General features: G+C 46.4%; 1 protein-coding gene across 1 annotated transcript in view; it reads right to left on the bottom strand.

Moving 5' to 3' along the window:
- Positions 1-5437: 5437 nt before the first annotated feature.
- The window catches only part of LOC119957043 (epoxide hydrolase 4-like), a 31446-nt gene continuing 22043 nt past the window's right edge, over positions 5438-14840 (bottom strand). The window contains exon 7 of the mRNA XM_038784638.1: positions 5438-8639. Within this exon, the coding sequence (XP_038640566.1) occupies positions 8615-8639 (25 nt within the window). The 3' untranslated portion in view covers positions 5438-8614. The remainder of the gene's footprint in view (positions 8640-14840) is intronic.

The raw sequence follows: 14840 nt of genomic DNA, 5'->3' as shown, positions 1-14840 counted from the left end.
GTTATTTGGTCCCTTCTGCTCCAGTGTGGGTGCATCTGGGGCTCCACTGGTCTTTCCAGTTCCCCTGTTAGCAGTAAATGCTTCATCTTGGCTAAAACTGGGTCTTTTTGCGTCCACAACCGAATATGTTGTGCGTCTACTGGTAGGGTGTCCAAAAAATTTAGAGTCATTACTGTCTCCTCTACTTTTGGTATTTGTGGCGGAGTGTCCGGGAGGCAAAGTCTGCTCAAAGCATCTGCATGTGCTACTCACGTTCCCGGTCTGTGCTCCAGAACGTATCTATATGCCGCCAGTAGCAACGCCCAGCGTTGGATTCTAGCTGATGCAATCAGGGGTATTGACTTGTCTTCTTTTAATAACCCTAATAACGGCTTATGGTCCGTCACTATGGTGAATTTCCGCCCGTACAGATACTGGTGAAATTTTTTTACTGCGAATATCACCGCCAGTCCTTCTATCTCGATTTGGGCGTACTTCCTCTCAGCCATCGCCAAGGTCCTCGAAGCATAGGCTATTGGCCGTTCTTCCCCATTCCTTCCTCTATGGGCTAAGATGGCTCCTACGCCGTAGGGGGATGCATCACAAGTGACCACCAACTCCTTCCTTGGGTCATAATGCTCTAGGACATTTTCGGATGACAGCTGTTCCTTAATGTCCCTAAATGCTCGGTTTTGGCGGGTGGACAATTTCCATTCTTGCCCCTTTTTTAGTAGCTGGTGGAGGGGTTCTAGGATGGATGCCCTATTTTCAATAAATTTTCCATAATAGGTTACCAACCCTAGAAATGATTGTAACTCCTGGACCGTGGTGGGAGCTGGGGCTTCTTTTATTGCCCTTACTCTGTCTTCTAATGGATGTAAGCCTGACTCGTCTACTTTATATCCCAGGTACGTCACTCGTGGGGCCAGAAAAACACATTTTTCCCTTTTTAGCCGTACGCCTGCCTTTGCGAAACGCCTGAGCACTTCCTCCAAGTTCCTTAAGTGTTCCCTGTTTGTCCTACCCGTGATTAAGACATCGTCCAAATAAATCGCCACCTGCGGTAGTCCCTGCAGAATATTTTCCATCGTACGCTGGAATATAGCGCAGGCTGATGACACTCCAAAAGGTAGCCTAGTATAACGAAAAAGGCCCTTCAGGGTGTTGATCGTAGCGAACTTCTGGGAGCCCTTGTCCAGTTTTAACTGCAGGTAGGCGTGGCTCATGTCTAGTTTCGTGAACAAAAGCCCACCTGCCAATTTGGCATATAGGTCGTCTATTTTCGGGATTGGGTATTTGTCCAGCAGTGCGTATTTGTTTACTATCTGTTTGAAATCTCCACAGAGACGTATCGAGCCGTCTGGCTTCAAAATTGGTACCACCGGCGCTGCCCATTCCGAAAACTGTACTGGTCTGATAATGCCGTCGCGCCGTAACCTTTCTATTTCATCATCTACTTTCTTCCTTAATGCAAAAGGTACCGGCCTGGCCTTACAAAATTTCGGAAGGGCTTCTGGGTCCACGTGCAAAGTTGCTTTGGCGCCTATGATTTCCCCCAAACCTTCCTGGAAGACCTCCGGGTATTTTTGGAGTACTCCACTCAACTGCCCGCTTCCACTCTGGAAAATTTTCATCCAATCTAATTTTAGGTCTTTCAGCCAGTTCCGTCCAATTAAGCTCGGTCCGGAGCCCTCTACTATCGTCAACGGTAATCTGAGCAATTGTTTCTCATATTGCACAGGTACATGAGTCGTGCCTAGAACTTCCAGGGGTTCCCCCGTGTAGGTTTTAAGTTTCGTCGATGTTTTTGTTAGGGTTAGTGGCTGGAGTCCATCTTTGATTTTTCTAAATGCTGCCACTCCCATTACTGATACGGCCGCACCCGTGTCTATTTCCATTATTGTCGGCCGCCCGTTCACCCGTGGGGTAATCCTAATGGGTTCTGCTTTCTTCGTTGTAATATTATATAATTGTTCCCCTTCGGAGGAGGATGGGGCGTCTAGGTTGTGTACTTCCCTGCGTCCCCACCTGCTATTCCTCTTTTGCCACCTTCTTCTAGGGTTTCTGTCGTTGTTACCCCACTCTGTCTGGTGCCAGAAACGGTCCTTCTCTGTTGGGGGAGCCTCAGCCGGTACTTCCCTCTGTCTCCAGTTAGTCCTGGCAGACTTGGGGGCAGTTCTGGGGTTTTCCTTTTTTCCTCTATTCCTCAGGTTTTTCCTGAGAGCGGCTATCTGGTAGCAGGACCCGTTGTGGTAGTCCCTCTCACAGGTATCTACCTCCATTGGCGTGCCCTGTAGTTCCTGCGCCCCACTTGCTGCCTTTTCTAGGGACAGTGCGAGCTGTAACGCCTGCCTGCAGTCTAGCTCCGTTGAACGCCAACAGGCGTTTCTGTATTGTGAGGTCGTTTATACCACACACTAACCGGTCCCGAAGCATTTCATTTAGCGTCGGGCCGAACTCACATTTTTCCGCCAGCCTTCTCAGGCGGGTCAAGAAATTTGTGACTGACTCCCTGTCTTCCCGCTTCACTGTGTAGAATCTGTACCTACGCAAAATGAGGGATGGTTTTGGGTCGTAATGCTCTTTCACCAATTCCGTTACTTCTTGGAAAGTTTTCGTGTCCGGCGCATCGGGATAAGTCAGACTACGTATAATGGCAAAAGCGGAGGATCCGCACGCTCTTATGCGGTACCTTGTCAAAGGCCTTTTGGAAATCTAGGTACACCACATCCACTGGGTCGCTTTTGTCTACCTTGCTTGAAATGTCTTCATAGAATTCCAAGAGATTCGTCAAGCATGACCTGCCCTTCATGAATCCATGCTGCGTCCGTTCAATGGGACAATTTCTATCGAGGTGCCCTCCTATCTCTTTCTTGATAATAGACTCGAGCATCTTCCCCACGACAGAGGTTAAGCTAACCGGTCTATAATTACCCATCTTTTGTCTACTTCCCTTTTTAAACAGTGGCGTCACATTTGCTGTTTTCCAATCCTCTGGGACTGCCCCAGTGTTCAGCGAATTTTGGAAAATTACCACCAGTGCATCTGCTATTACTCCAGCCATCTCTTTCAATACCCTAGGATGCATTCCATCAGGGCCAGGAAACTTATCTATCCTGAGCTCCATTAGCTTGCCCAACACTTGCTCTTTCGTGATAGTAATGGTTTCCAGGTCCTCACCTACCTTCTTCTCTCGGTCAATTGCTGGCATGTTATTAGTGTCCTCCACTGTGAAGACCGATACAAAATATTTGTTCAATGCCTCCGCCATTTCATAATATCCCATAACTAAATGACTACTCTCATCCTCTAATGGACCAATGTTTACTTTAGCCACTCTTTTTAGTTTTATATAATTATAAAAACTTTTGCTATCTGTCCTTATATTCTGTGCCAGTTTTTTTTCGTGTTCGATCTTACTTTTCTTTATGGCTCTTTTCATGGCTTTCTGCTGACCTTTAAAGTTTTCCCAATCTTCTAGTTTCCCGCTGATCTTGGCCACTTTGTAAGCCTTCTCTTTCAATTTGACAGCCTCATGTATCTCCTTAGACACCCATGGTAGATTACCTCTTTTCTTACAATTCTTCCTTCTCACTGGAATATACTTTTGTTGAGCACTATGAAAGATTTATTTGAAAGTACTCCACTGCTCCTCAACTGTCCTACCATAAAATATTTTTTTCCAGTCTACTTTAGCGAGGTCCTTCCTCATTCTATCGTAGTCCCCTTTGTTCACGCATAGGACCCTGGTATTGGATTCTATCATCACACTCTCCATCTGTATACTAAATTCAACCATGCTGTGATCACTCCTCCCAAGAGGATCCCTAACGACGAGGTCATTAATTATTCCTGCCTCATTACACAGGACCAGATCTAGGATAGCTTTCTCTCTCGTCGGTTCCATTACATATTGTTCCAGAAAACTATCCCGGATACATTCAACAAACTCTTCAAGGCAACACTGACCGAGCTGATTTGACCAATCTATATGCAGATTAAAATCTCCCATGATAACTGCTGTACCCTTTTCACAGGCATTTGTTATCTCTTCATTTACTGCCCGTCCCAGTGTGATGCTATTATTTGGTGGCCTATAGACTACGCCTATCAGTGTCTTTTTCTTCTTAGAATTTCTAATTTCTACCCAAATGGATTCAACCTCATTCTCCATAGAACCTATATCATCCCTCAATGCCACCCTGATGTCGTCCTTCATTATTAGTGCTACTCCACCTCCCTTACATACCTGTCTACCCCTCCGAAACGTCTGGTACCCCATGATATTTAACTCCCAGTCGTGACCATCCTGCAACCATGTCTCCATAATGGCTATCAAGTCATATTCATTTGCGATGATTTCTGCCGTTAATTCATCAACTTTGTTACGAATGCTACGAGCATTCAGGTAAAGTGCCTTAATGTTGACTTTCTTATCATTATTAGAGAAATTGGACATCATGAGATGTCCTAAATTATCCTTCCTTTTTGCTTCATTCCTAGTCTGCCTTGAACTTAAACCCACCTGCACATATGCTAACCTGCTGCTTATCCTTCCATTTAACTCCCTACTCCCTGCCGCTTTCCCTTTCCCTTCCCCACATATCGCAGTCTGGCACAATGAGAGGTCCCAGAGCAGACCTAATTGTCCTACTTGTCTTGGCATTTCATCTGTTGCTGCATCCATATCTGTGAAACTAAGCAGAGCGAAGATCGTCACATTAATTTTTATTTAATTTTTTTCCAGAGGGAAGATACAGTATGAGTTATTGAATGGCAAGTTGCTTCAAGATTCAACCACTTTTAGTCCAGGATCAAGCAAATAATAAGTTATTTGAAGAAGATATTTTAAATGCTGATTTCTTAAGCTGCTTATTGTCTCAAATTGATATTAATGGTCCCTGATCTTAGGTTGCATATAGAAATTAAACGTGTGATTTATTTTTTCCATTAGCTTCAAGTAGGTGTGAACAACACTGAGGACAGGATTTTCTGATCCTTCCCACCAGTGGGATCTTCCAGTCCCTCTGAAGGTAAACCCCATTTCGTACTTCCTGGCGACAGAACGGGCAAGGCACACAAAGCACTGGCACAGCTGGAAGATCCGGCTCACGGCTAATGGCGAGCTGCCTCTGCTGCCAGAAAACATGCCGGGATGGGAAGCCAAGAAATTCCCACTCTGAGATGAGATTAATTTCTATAATTTCCTGTACTTTGCTATGATGTGTTGCTGTGGAGGACAAATCATTAGAGTCCATCACTAACTATATATATTTTTTGAAAATATTTTTATTAAGGTTTTCAATTTATAAATCACAAATTAAGTGAATCCAAACAAACAAATTACCATTAACAAACCCCTACTCTTGGAACCCCCCCCCCCCCCCCCCCAACTTATCACCACCGGCTCCACTGGGCCCACTGATTGTGTCCAGTTCCTAAAGATAAAAGACAAAGGTCGCCACAGCCAGAAGGCCCGAGCCCAGGGCCCACCCAAGACAGCCACCAATCCCACCCCTTAGACGAGGCACAGAAAAACTCTCAGTCCTAGTCAGATCCCTACCCCATCCCCCATAAACCTGAGAAAAAGCTTTCTAGAGACACACCATCCCCTCTCCCATTCTCCCTACCAAACAAATAAGCTAGGCTCACTGAATCTTGTTGAAGCGGGTCCAACAAGCTGCAGCCCCTCCACCCATGCAACTCCCGTGCAGCTGAAACTTTACAGCTAGCAAAGGTAACCCCCCCACCCAGGATACATGCTCAAAGAACGAAGAAAAAAAACAACACTCCCCAACCTGTTCCAACTGCGGATGTGTTACCAAAGCCCAACACCCTTGCAATACGCGAGGTCCCCCCCAGGGGGCCATATATTCCCCATACTGTTACCCTGACCACTACCCCTCCAACAACAGTAGCCCCCTCAATTCCAAACGTACACCAGATACAAACTACAAAACATCTCAAACCAACCGCTCCCCACCATCCCTATTAAAATCCCAATCGAATCCATTCAATCAAGCCCATCTCAGCTTCCAACAAGGTGATTTGATCGCCTCCACATTCTTCAGCATCTCTCCACGCTCTGTCACCAAAGTTTTTTCTAGCTTCTCCCTAATCGGGCCAAGTGCCTCCTCAATTGACTGCCCTGCCCTGCTCTTCAAAATTATTTGCAAACTGTTTTTCAAATACCTGCGGCATCACCCCATGTCAGCGTTTCCACGGTGATATGGACGGCCCCATCCAAGGCCGGGTCCGCCGCCTTGCCTCCTGCTGGACTTTGCGAGCTTACTGGCGGGTCCATCAAAGGATTACCCCCTGTAATCTTCTTACCATCAACCCTCTTCATAGATTTCAACATATTTTCACCGACAAATTCCTTCTCTGCAAAAAAACAATGACTATGGCAGGAGCCACCTTATGTGCAACCTTTTCCTACCTGTTGCCACCAGAAGTCCCTACCTATATATACATTTATATATAAATAAGATATTTTCTCCGGGTTCATTATTAGGATTCTCCTTTTTATGAGGAGCAAGGCAGAAGGACTTGAGAAATTATCTGTTACAGACACCACCAGAGGCAGTGTGCCCAAGGAGCAGCTCAGAAAAGGTGTCTTTTGCTGTGTATTTTTCAATGGTTAGGTTGCATTGCATTAGTGCTGTGCCAAGGTTTTATATTTTGCTTGTTTATGTTCCAAATAAATTAAGCGATTATGTAGTTTAGCCGCACAATGTGTTTAGATTATGTTACAGACACGAAAGGGGTTTAATTTAAACAGTAAAATAAGCAAAATACTGCAGAGGCTGGAATCAGAATTGAGGATGCTGCAAAAACTCAGCAGGACTGGCAGCATCTGTTGGGAGAGAGAACAGTGTTAATGTTTTGAGTTTGTTTTGCTCTTCATCAGAACTGAGGGGGAAAATTGGTTAGACACTATACTGTAGCTGGGAGAGATTGCCACAAAAGTGCAGCAACCTTAAGAACAAGAAATGGGTGACCAGGGGACGGGGGGGAGTGTTTTTCCATTGAGACAAAGATGTATGAGATATTTTAAGATGGAGGAGAAAGGTCACAGCCTAAAGTTGCTGAACTCAACGTTGAGTTCCGTGGGCTGTAATGTTTCCAACCGGAAGATGAGGTGCTGCTCCTCCAGTTGGAGACGGGCTTCACTGGAACATTGCAGCAGTCCAAGGACAGACATGTGGGCATGAGAGAAAGGTGCTGAGTTAATTAGTTTCTGAGTTAAGTTAAACAGCTTTGACGCTTCCTCTTGCCACTCATCCGCAACCAGAAAGATGTTTCAATTTCTGATTTCCCCCTTTATAAGCAATGGCGTACTTCCCAGCCCCTCAGTTTTGGTATGATCCAATTTCTATTATTGGCCCCACGGCAAATTCGAGATAGGGTAAACTTAAAGGGGTAGTTTATTTGCATACACTCAGACACAAGATGAGGGTAACAATATAGCCTCCTTTCTCATTCATATAATAAAAGGAGCGGGGAGATAGAGAAAGGAAGATTCACAGGGTAAAGACCACAGAAGAATTGTTTCACGTGAGTCTAGATTCTGGAATCTAGAATCAAAGCCAATGGTATATTCCTTCACAGAGGTCGGCAGGATGCTGACTTATGCTGGATAATTCACTTTTCCAGTAGAGACAACTTCCACAATGGGATGAGCAGGTAGAGATGAATTAGTCTTGTATAAAAGTTCAGAAGTCCCAGCAGAAACAGTGTAGAAGGGGGAAACAGGCATTCATCAGGATCGAGCCCTTATTCTGAGCTGCGAGGTAGAAGGTGGCACACTGCATTGTGACCCCACTAGGCAATATCAGATTCCCCCAGATTGTTAATGCTACAACCATTAAGAATTTGATAGGAGGTTGCAGGGTCCTTTGTCCTACCGGTCTTGTAGCCTCTCTTAGCCAGGCCTGGCGTAGGAAATGTAGATGGCCTTTGTATAATTCCCTGGGAATTTGGTCTTCGCAGCTCACAGGGTCATTAGCATTTCTTCATAGGTAACAAGTTGTTAGCTTCTCTGATACTGTCAGAAAGTTCCTTTTGTTTAAAAGTCAGTGCCCGGCGTGGTTTGTAATTTTAAAGTCTATGTCCAGCTTTTAAAATGTTGTAAATTAGCCTTGTAGATACATATATATGCACAATAAAAATAGTGATGTCTTAGCACTGTTACAACGGTGTGTTATTGATATTTATTATCACACGTACAGTGAAAAGTATTTTCTGCGGCCAAGGGAACGTACACAATACGCACGTAGTAGACAAAAGAATAATTGACAGAGTACATTGACAAATGGTACATCAACAAATAGTGATTGTTACAGTGCAGAACAAGGGCCAAACAAGCAATACATGAGCAAGAGCAGCATAGGACGTCGTGAATAGTGTTCTTACAGGGAGCAGATTTGTCGAGGAAGAGTCGTTGAGGAGTCGAGTAGTTGTGGGGAAGAAGCTGTTCCTTTGTCTTGATGTGCGGGTCTTCAGACTTGTGTATCTTCTGAGCTGATGTGATGTCGATGAGCATCCGTGGCATTTGAGTGAGTGATGCAGGGTTAAGCCTGAACTGCACTCGCCTTTCACAAAATAAAGACCCAACATTTGGATGATCGGAGACTCAAGCTGCTTCTGGCCACCGAAACCTGGTCATGAAAACAGGTATTTGGAAATAGCCCAAACTTCCGCGGCTGTCAATAGGAATTTCCATTGAAGCCACCCCACATTGCTGGGAAACCCACAGGCGGGGAGTGCACTGCCACTGGGACCAGAGAATCCCACCGCCAGCTAACGGCTGGAGTATTTTGACCAAAATCTTGCTCCCAAAGAGCTTTTAGGGTAGAAAGCGAAGGGCAGTGTGGTAAAAATATTGGAAAATATAATTTGGAAATGAACTGCCTAACAAAAGAATTTAGTTCCAATATAATATCTATCGCTAATTTAGGGCCAATATTGGAAATTGAGCAATCCTTTTGCGCACAAAACAAGAGAAAACTTTATTTCTTTTAACTGTGTAGTTTAGAGCTAGTAGATTTCAGGTGATAAAATTGATTGGGCAACCACCCTGTGGGGCCTTATTATTGATGAACATCATGATAACGAAAGTGTGTCAAAGCACAAGGTCCCCACAGGATAACCATTACAAATAAAGGATTGAATACTTTTGAACCAGAGCTCATCCACCTGAAGAATGTTGGAAACTGACCAAAAGGCAAGAATACGTGTATGTGCCTATGTGGAAAAGAGTTAGAAAAAGGAAAGGGACAAAATGTAGAAGGGGAAGGACTGAAAAGCTGACATCACCTGTCCAAGTTAGGTAAATGCTATCCCTCACTACTCGTGCACCATTCATACCTATCTGACCAGTGCACGTTGAAAAGACAACCCACATTCAATATACAATAAAATATCTTAAACAAAAATATTGTAAGCATGGTTACAATTTGTATTTAGTAATTGCATATGTATTTAATAATTGCATAATACGAAAATGTGTACCTATGCCCCAGCTAGACAAGCAGCTGTTTAAATAAGCTTCACTGCTCCAGTGGTTCCATCCTAGTTATACGTTGGTACATGTTGGGCGTCGGTTAGCTCAGTTGCTGGATGGCTGGTTCATGATGCAGACTGGGGCCAACAGTACGGGTTCATTCCTCATACAGGCTGAGGTTATTCATGAAAGCCCGGTCTTCTCAACCTCACCCGAGGTGTGGTGACCCTCAAGCTTAAATCACCACTAGTCAGCTCTTTCGCAAAGGATAAAGGGGAAGAGCAGCCCATGGTCCTTGGGGACTATGGCGACTTTTACTTTCACATGTTGGGGATCCTTATTTTCTGTGTGCTGGTGTAGTGTCTCCCCAGGGTCAGGGAATGAGCCAGGTCCAGCTCGCCCTGCCCGTCCGCCATGCAAAAAGCCAAGGAGTGAAAGAGCTGTCCCTTCTCATCACGGAGCCACGGCTTCATGGTGACCTGTGGTCACTCACCCACACCCAGCGCGGTTCATCGACAGGGTGTCGGAGCTGGGCAGAAGATGCACACTCTCAGCCATCCCAGCTCGGTGACTCAGGAGGACAACGCGGCGCAGGAGGGTCTGGGAGCCGACCAGTGCATCCCAGAACAGGTTGGATAGGGGTTTGGAAATCAGGGACAGAATTGGCAATGGATGGTCTGCACCTTCTTGCCGCCTGGGTTGCTGGTTTTGTCCTTCCGAAATCTCGCTGGGAGTTTTTAACATCCACTATCCACACCTTCCCATCTGTTCCCAATACACACCGTAATCTAAGCCCCAGGGCTTTAATTAGGGATTGAAAAAAATGCTCTTTGGGTACCCAACCAATCAGTCTGATGTTGCTCTGCATTGCCCACTGATAGCTCTCCATTTGAGCCTATCAAGCTCTGATTGGTGCACACAGACACAGGCCAGCACAGGGCATCCCATTGGTTGGGGCCCTGTGCCTAGGCATGGTCTGTTTCATTGTAAGTCCGCTTCTGGCCACGATACTGCGGAAAACAAACTCTCCCGCTCTTCTTCAAAATAGTGCTTTGAATTTTTTTACAGTCATCCAAAAAGGCAGACATGGCGTTGGTTTAACATCCCAACTGAAAGGCACTGGGCACAATTCTACTGATCCATTAACTGCGGGTGCAAATCCTGTAATGGCTGCAAAATATCGTGAGAGGCCAAAAACGGGATGTGCGCCAGTGAGATATTAAAACGTGATCTTCCTGGGCTCCAATAAATGACGCAATCAGATTCATGTCCAGGAAGAGCGAGAATTTGAATATATTTTATTAGCGAGTTCAAAATTGACTTCAGTGAATCTTCCCACCAACCAGCGTGATGTAAAAAGGGCGTGAATTACAACTGTTTTTTTAAAACAGGAACCAGGCACTGTACCTCCAAGAGGGAGGAAGGAGGGGAGTACTAGGGTGTACAAGGGGATAGTTCCTGCTGGTCAGCTCCAAGGGAGAATGGTTCAAGGATGTTTGGGGGCCTCCTCCGGGATGGGGGTCACGGCTGGTGTCAGTTGCCCTGAAGCCTGCAGGCCAAGTGTTTTTTTTAATTTTCAGAGTGTTCCGTCAGTCTGCAGATCTCGATATGATGTAGCCCGAGTAAGAGTGTAGCTTCTTCCTCCTGCATGTCCCTGATTCGGAGAGTAAGTGTACCCTCTAACATCCTGAGAGTCATGCTCGTCAAACTAATTGGCCATCAAGAATTAACCTTTAACAATATCAGCTGTCCACATTCTCAAAGTCAAGGATATGGGTGAAAATTCATGTTTCAAGGATAAAAGGTTGGGTGCAGGAGACCGAGGGGGAATATGTAAGCATAATTGCTGCACCTCTGCGCCTGTCATGGAGTATCCATTAGCCTTCAGGGTATACCTAAGTATCCACTTGACCCTTCCCACGAGGAACGGGCAACCATTTAAACAGCCTGTTAGAACCCTAGTGTTGTACATATCAAGGGAGGGGACAACTAGATGGGATGCCACAGGCAGCTCTGAAGGGTAAATGGCATTTACCAGGGTCAGTCAAGTGATGTAATCGGGAGGGGGCCAGACATGTGAGTGAGCAAAAGCTGCAGGATAAGGTGTAGGAATGGCTACTCCCAGGAGTCTTAAGTTTAAAGACCTGACAGCAATGAGATCTCGGGATGATGCAGCCCGAGTGAAAACAATGCCTCTTAGTCTTGCCTATCCCTGACAAAGGACAAAGAGTGAAGGAAAGGGTCTGAGGTTGGACACCCACCTGACTGTCTCTGTCTCTCACTGTCTCTTATCGCTCACAGCTTTCCGAGAGATCTCGGACTGGAACCAATGGAACTGGCAATTCTGCTCATCAGACTCTAGCAGGAGCGAGCTGCCGCAACTAGGGGAAACCCAGCCCCAGGTGCCCTGGGGGACACAGGGCAGGCTTGAGGGCTGCACACAGCATGAGCCGGCCAGGGGACTTAAGGTGAAGGAGGCCGAAGTTTACAGGACCCAGGTGTCCTTCATGGAGCTGTCGGACAAGTGTTGCAGGAGACTCTACTTCAACAGGGAGGTGCAGCACCTATGCAACATTCTAGCCAACTTGGAGGAGGAGGGCATCCACACACTGTTGCCGTATAGGTGACAGCAGCCCTAAACGTCAATGCCATGGATTCATTCCAAGATTCAACAGGTGACCTGTGTGACATTTCGCAGTCATCTGCCCACAAATGAGGTCACGGATGCACTCTATGCCAGAGCATCGGACTACATAAATTTCAATAGGCTCTTGACAGGTGCATTGAGACTCTGTAGTAGTCCCCAGAGGGTCTCCCGCATCTTAGTGGTCTGCTCTGCCCTCCATAAGTTGGCGCAGCAGCGGGATGATGTCCTTGACGTTGGCCAGGAAGGGTGGAACGTCTCCTTTAATGAGGAGGGAGTGGAAGGAGAGGTTGAATATGAGCCAGAGGATGGAAGCCAGGCAGAGGAAAGGGATTGCATGGGCAGGAGGACCAGGGATGGCCTCATCCCTTCCCGCTTCGCACAATAACACCATCATGCTATCCGACAGCTCTACAGTATCCCACTCTCCCCAAGCCTTGCAACCTCTTTGCAACCAAGGGAGGAGGTCCATTTGAAAATAAGTCTTCACAGTGCTGGGTCTGGGGGGGAGGGAGGGGTCCTTGTGTCTCCTTAGCCCATCAATGCAGGATGGTGATGACAGATCGCAGTGAGGAAAGCTCTATAATGTCCCTCAGCTTCTGTTTATGTCTGACTGCTGCCAGCACACTGACCCCCTGGCTCATGTGCAAGTGAGATTTGGGACTAGATCCATTTGTTTTGTAACAGTGGATGGGGATTAGGGGCGAGGGTATAGGGTTCACTGATTAATGCCAGAGTCCTTCTAGAATATATGTAACTCTCAGTTTGAGTGGGCCTAACCGTTTCGCTAACATTGAGTGCGTGAGAAAAGTTGTGCCCAGATGGGATAATAACCTGTCCCAGTGGGAGGAGGGTCAAAGAGAGTAAAGAGAAATGTGTGGGTGGTGGTGAGGAGATGGCCAAGATATCAGTCACACCTTGATGATAGGCAACAGGCCCAAATGACAATCTTCTTCCCCTGCCCGGTGTGCCCCTATGTGTGTTCATACTCTTCTCAGTGCCAGGTTAAATCTGCTAGCCCACCACCTGCCACTGTACTCGAAGATTAAAATGCCCTTATTGACAAAAAATAATTTTCCTTCAAGCAACAGACTGCACGACCAACAATTACTTGAAAAAGGACCTATTGGGATTATGTCGAGTAATTGAATGTTTCCTTTTGTTACTGGGCTGGATGGGCTGAGCGGATACGACAGAGTCCCACAGGCGCCGCTCACCCCATGTCGCTACCAGCGGGAACTCTGCACGAAGGGCCCGGGGTGGGGGCAGCCTGTGGGGCGGGGAAAAGCGATCCTTCACCGGGAAGGCCTCCGATGAGGTCTGGTCCACGATCGGGGCCCACCAATCGGCGGACTGGCCTCTTTCCCCCCGCCGTCCTACTTTCCTGCGCAGCCGGCCCCTGAACACCGACGCCATGTTGAGTCGGGGCCAGTGCGCAGAAGTCCCCCGCACGTGCGCAGGTTGGATCGGCCCAACTGCGCCTGCGCAGGTTGGCGCAGCGTGAACCGCTCCAGCGCCGTGCTGGCCCCTTATGGGGGACAGAATCAGTCATCCCCATGCCCGTTTTGCGCCGTCATGAAACGCGACGGCATTCACGACGGTGCAAACACTTGCGCTCCATTTTGGTGAATCGCCTCCAGCCTGTCATCGGCCTGAAAGGTAAACTTGGCTTCTCTCTTCACAGGTTCTGCCAGACAAACCTACTAGATGTTTCCAGCATTTTCAGCCTCATTTTAAGTTTTCCAGCACATGTAATGTTTTGCTTTAGTTTAAATATAACCCCTTGTACTAGAAGCATTTTGGAAAATGGGGGCATCAAGAACAGCAACTTTGCGAGACACCCGGAGGCTGCTATGCAAGTTCTGTCTCGTATCGGCTGCATTATAAACTCCGGTTACCTCCAACAGTAACTATGCTTGAAAAGCAGAATTACTTCTTTGGCTGAAAAGTGCCTTGGGTGCCTTCTGAATAGCTAGCAACTGCAAACTTCTTTTTACAAATCGTATTTTCTTGAAGAATAGGATGAATTAGTGTGGTTTACATCAAAATTATATATAATCAACTGAACCATAGCAGGAGCTTCCATGGAACAACTTTTACTCATAGCTTCATAGCTATTGGTTCAGTGGGGATCACTCTTGCCTCTGATGTACAAGGCTATGGGTTCAAATCCCACTCCAGAGATTTGAGGACAAACCCCAGGCTAACGCTCCATTCCAATCCTGTGGTTGTGCTTGGGAGGAGATATTAATCCACGACTTCAATTCCTGTCAGGTAGGCATAAAAGATTGAATGCACTAATTCAAACAGCAGGAGAGTTTTCGCCACTGTCCTGACCAATTTGTATCCCTCAGCCAACATAAACAAAAGCTTACCTGGTCCATATCTCATTGCAGATTATGGAACCATGTTGCATGCAAATTGGCTGGTGTGTTCCCCACATTATATCAGTGACTACATCTGTAGAAGGGTCATTTAGACACGAAACAGTAACTCTGTTTCCCTCTACACAGATGCTGCCAGACCTGCTGAGGTTATCCAGCATTTTCTATTTTTACTACATTGCAATTTGGCTGTAAAGCAGTTTGCCATGTCCCAAGGTCGGGAAAGGCAGGATAGAAGTGGTCTTTCTTTCATTTAGGGAGGATCACACATACAAGACTCGCACCCTCGAAAGCTGGTTATGGATTAAGCAGGCTCCTTATACATACA

Source organism: Scyliorhinus canicula, chromosome 25 (assembly GCF_902713615.1).
Source record: "Scyliorhinus canicula chromosome 25, sScyCan1.1, whole genome shotgun sequence".
Classification (NCBI taxonomy): domain Eukaryota; kingdom Metazoa; phylum Chordata; class Chondrichthyes; order Carcharhiniformes; family Scyliorhinidae; genus Scyliorhinus; species Scyliorhinus canicula.
The sequence above is the reverse complement of the archived record's forward strand: the minus strand, read 5'-3'. Positions and strand labels throughout refer to the sequence as shown.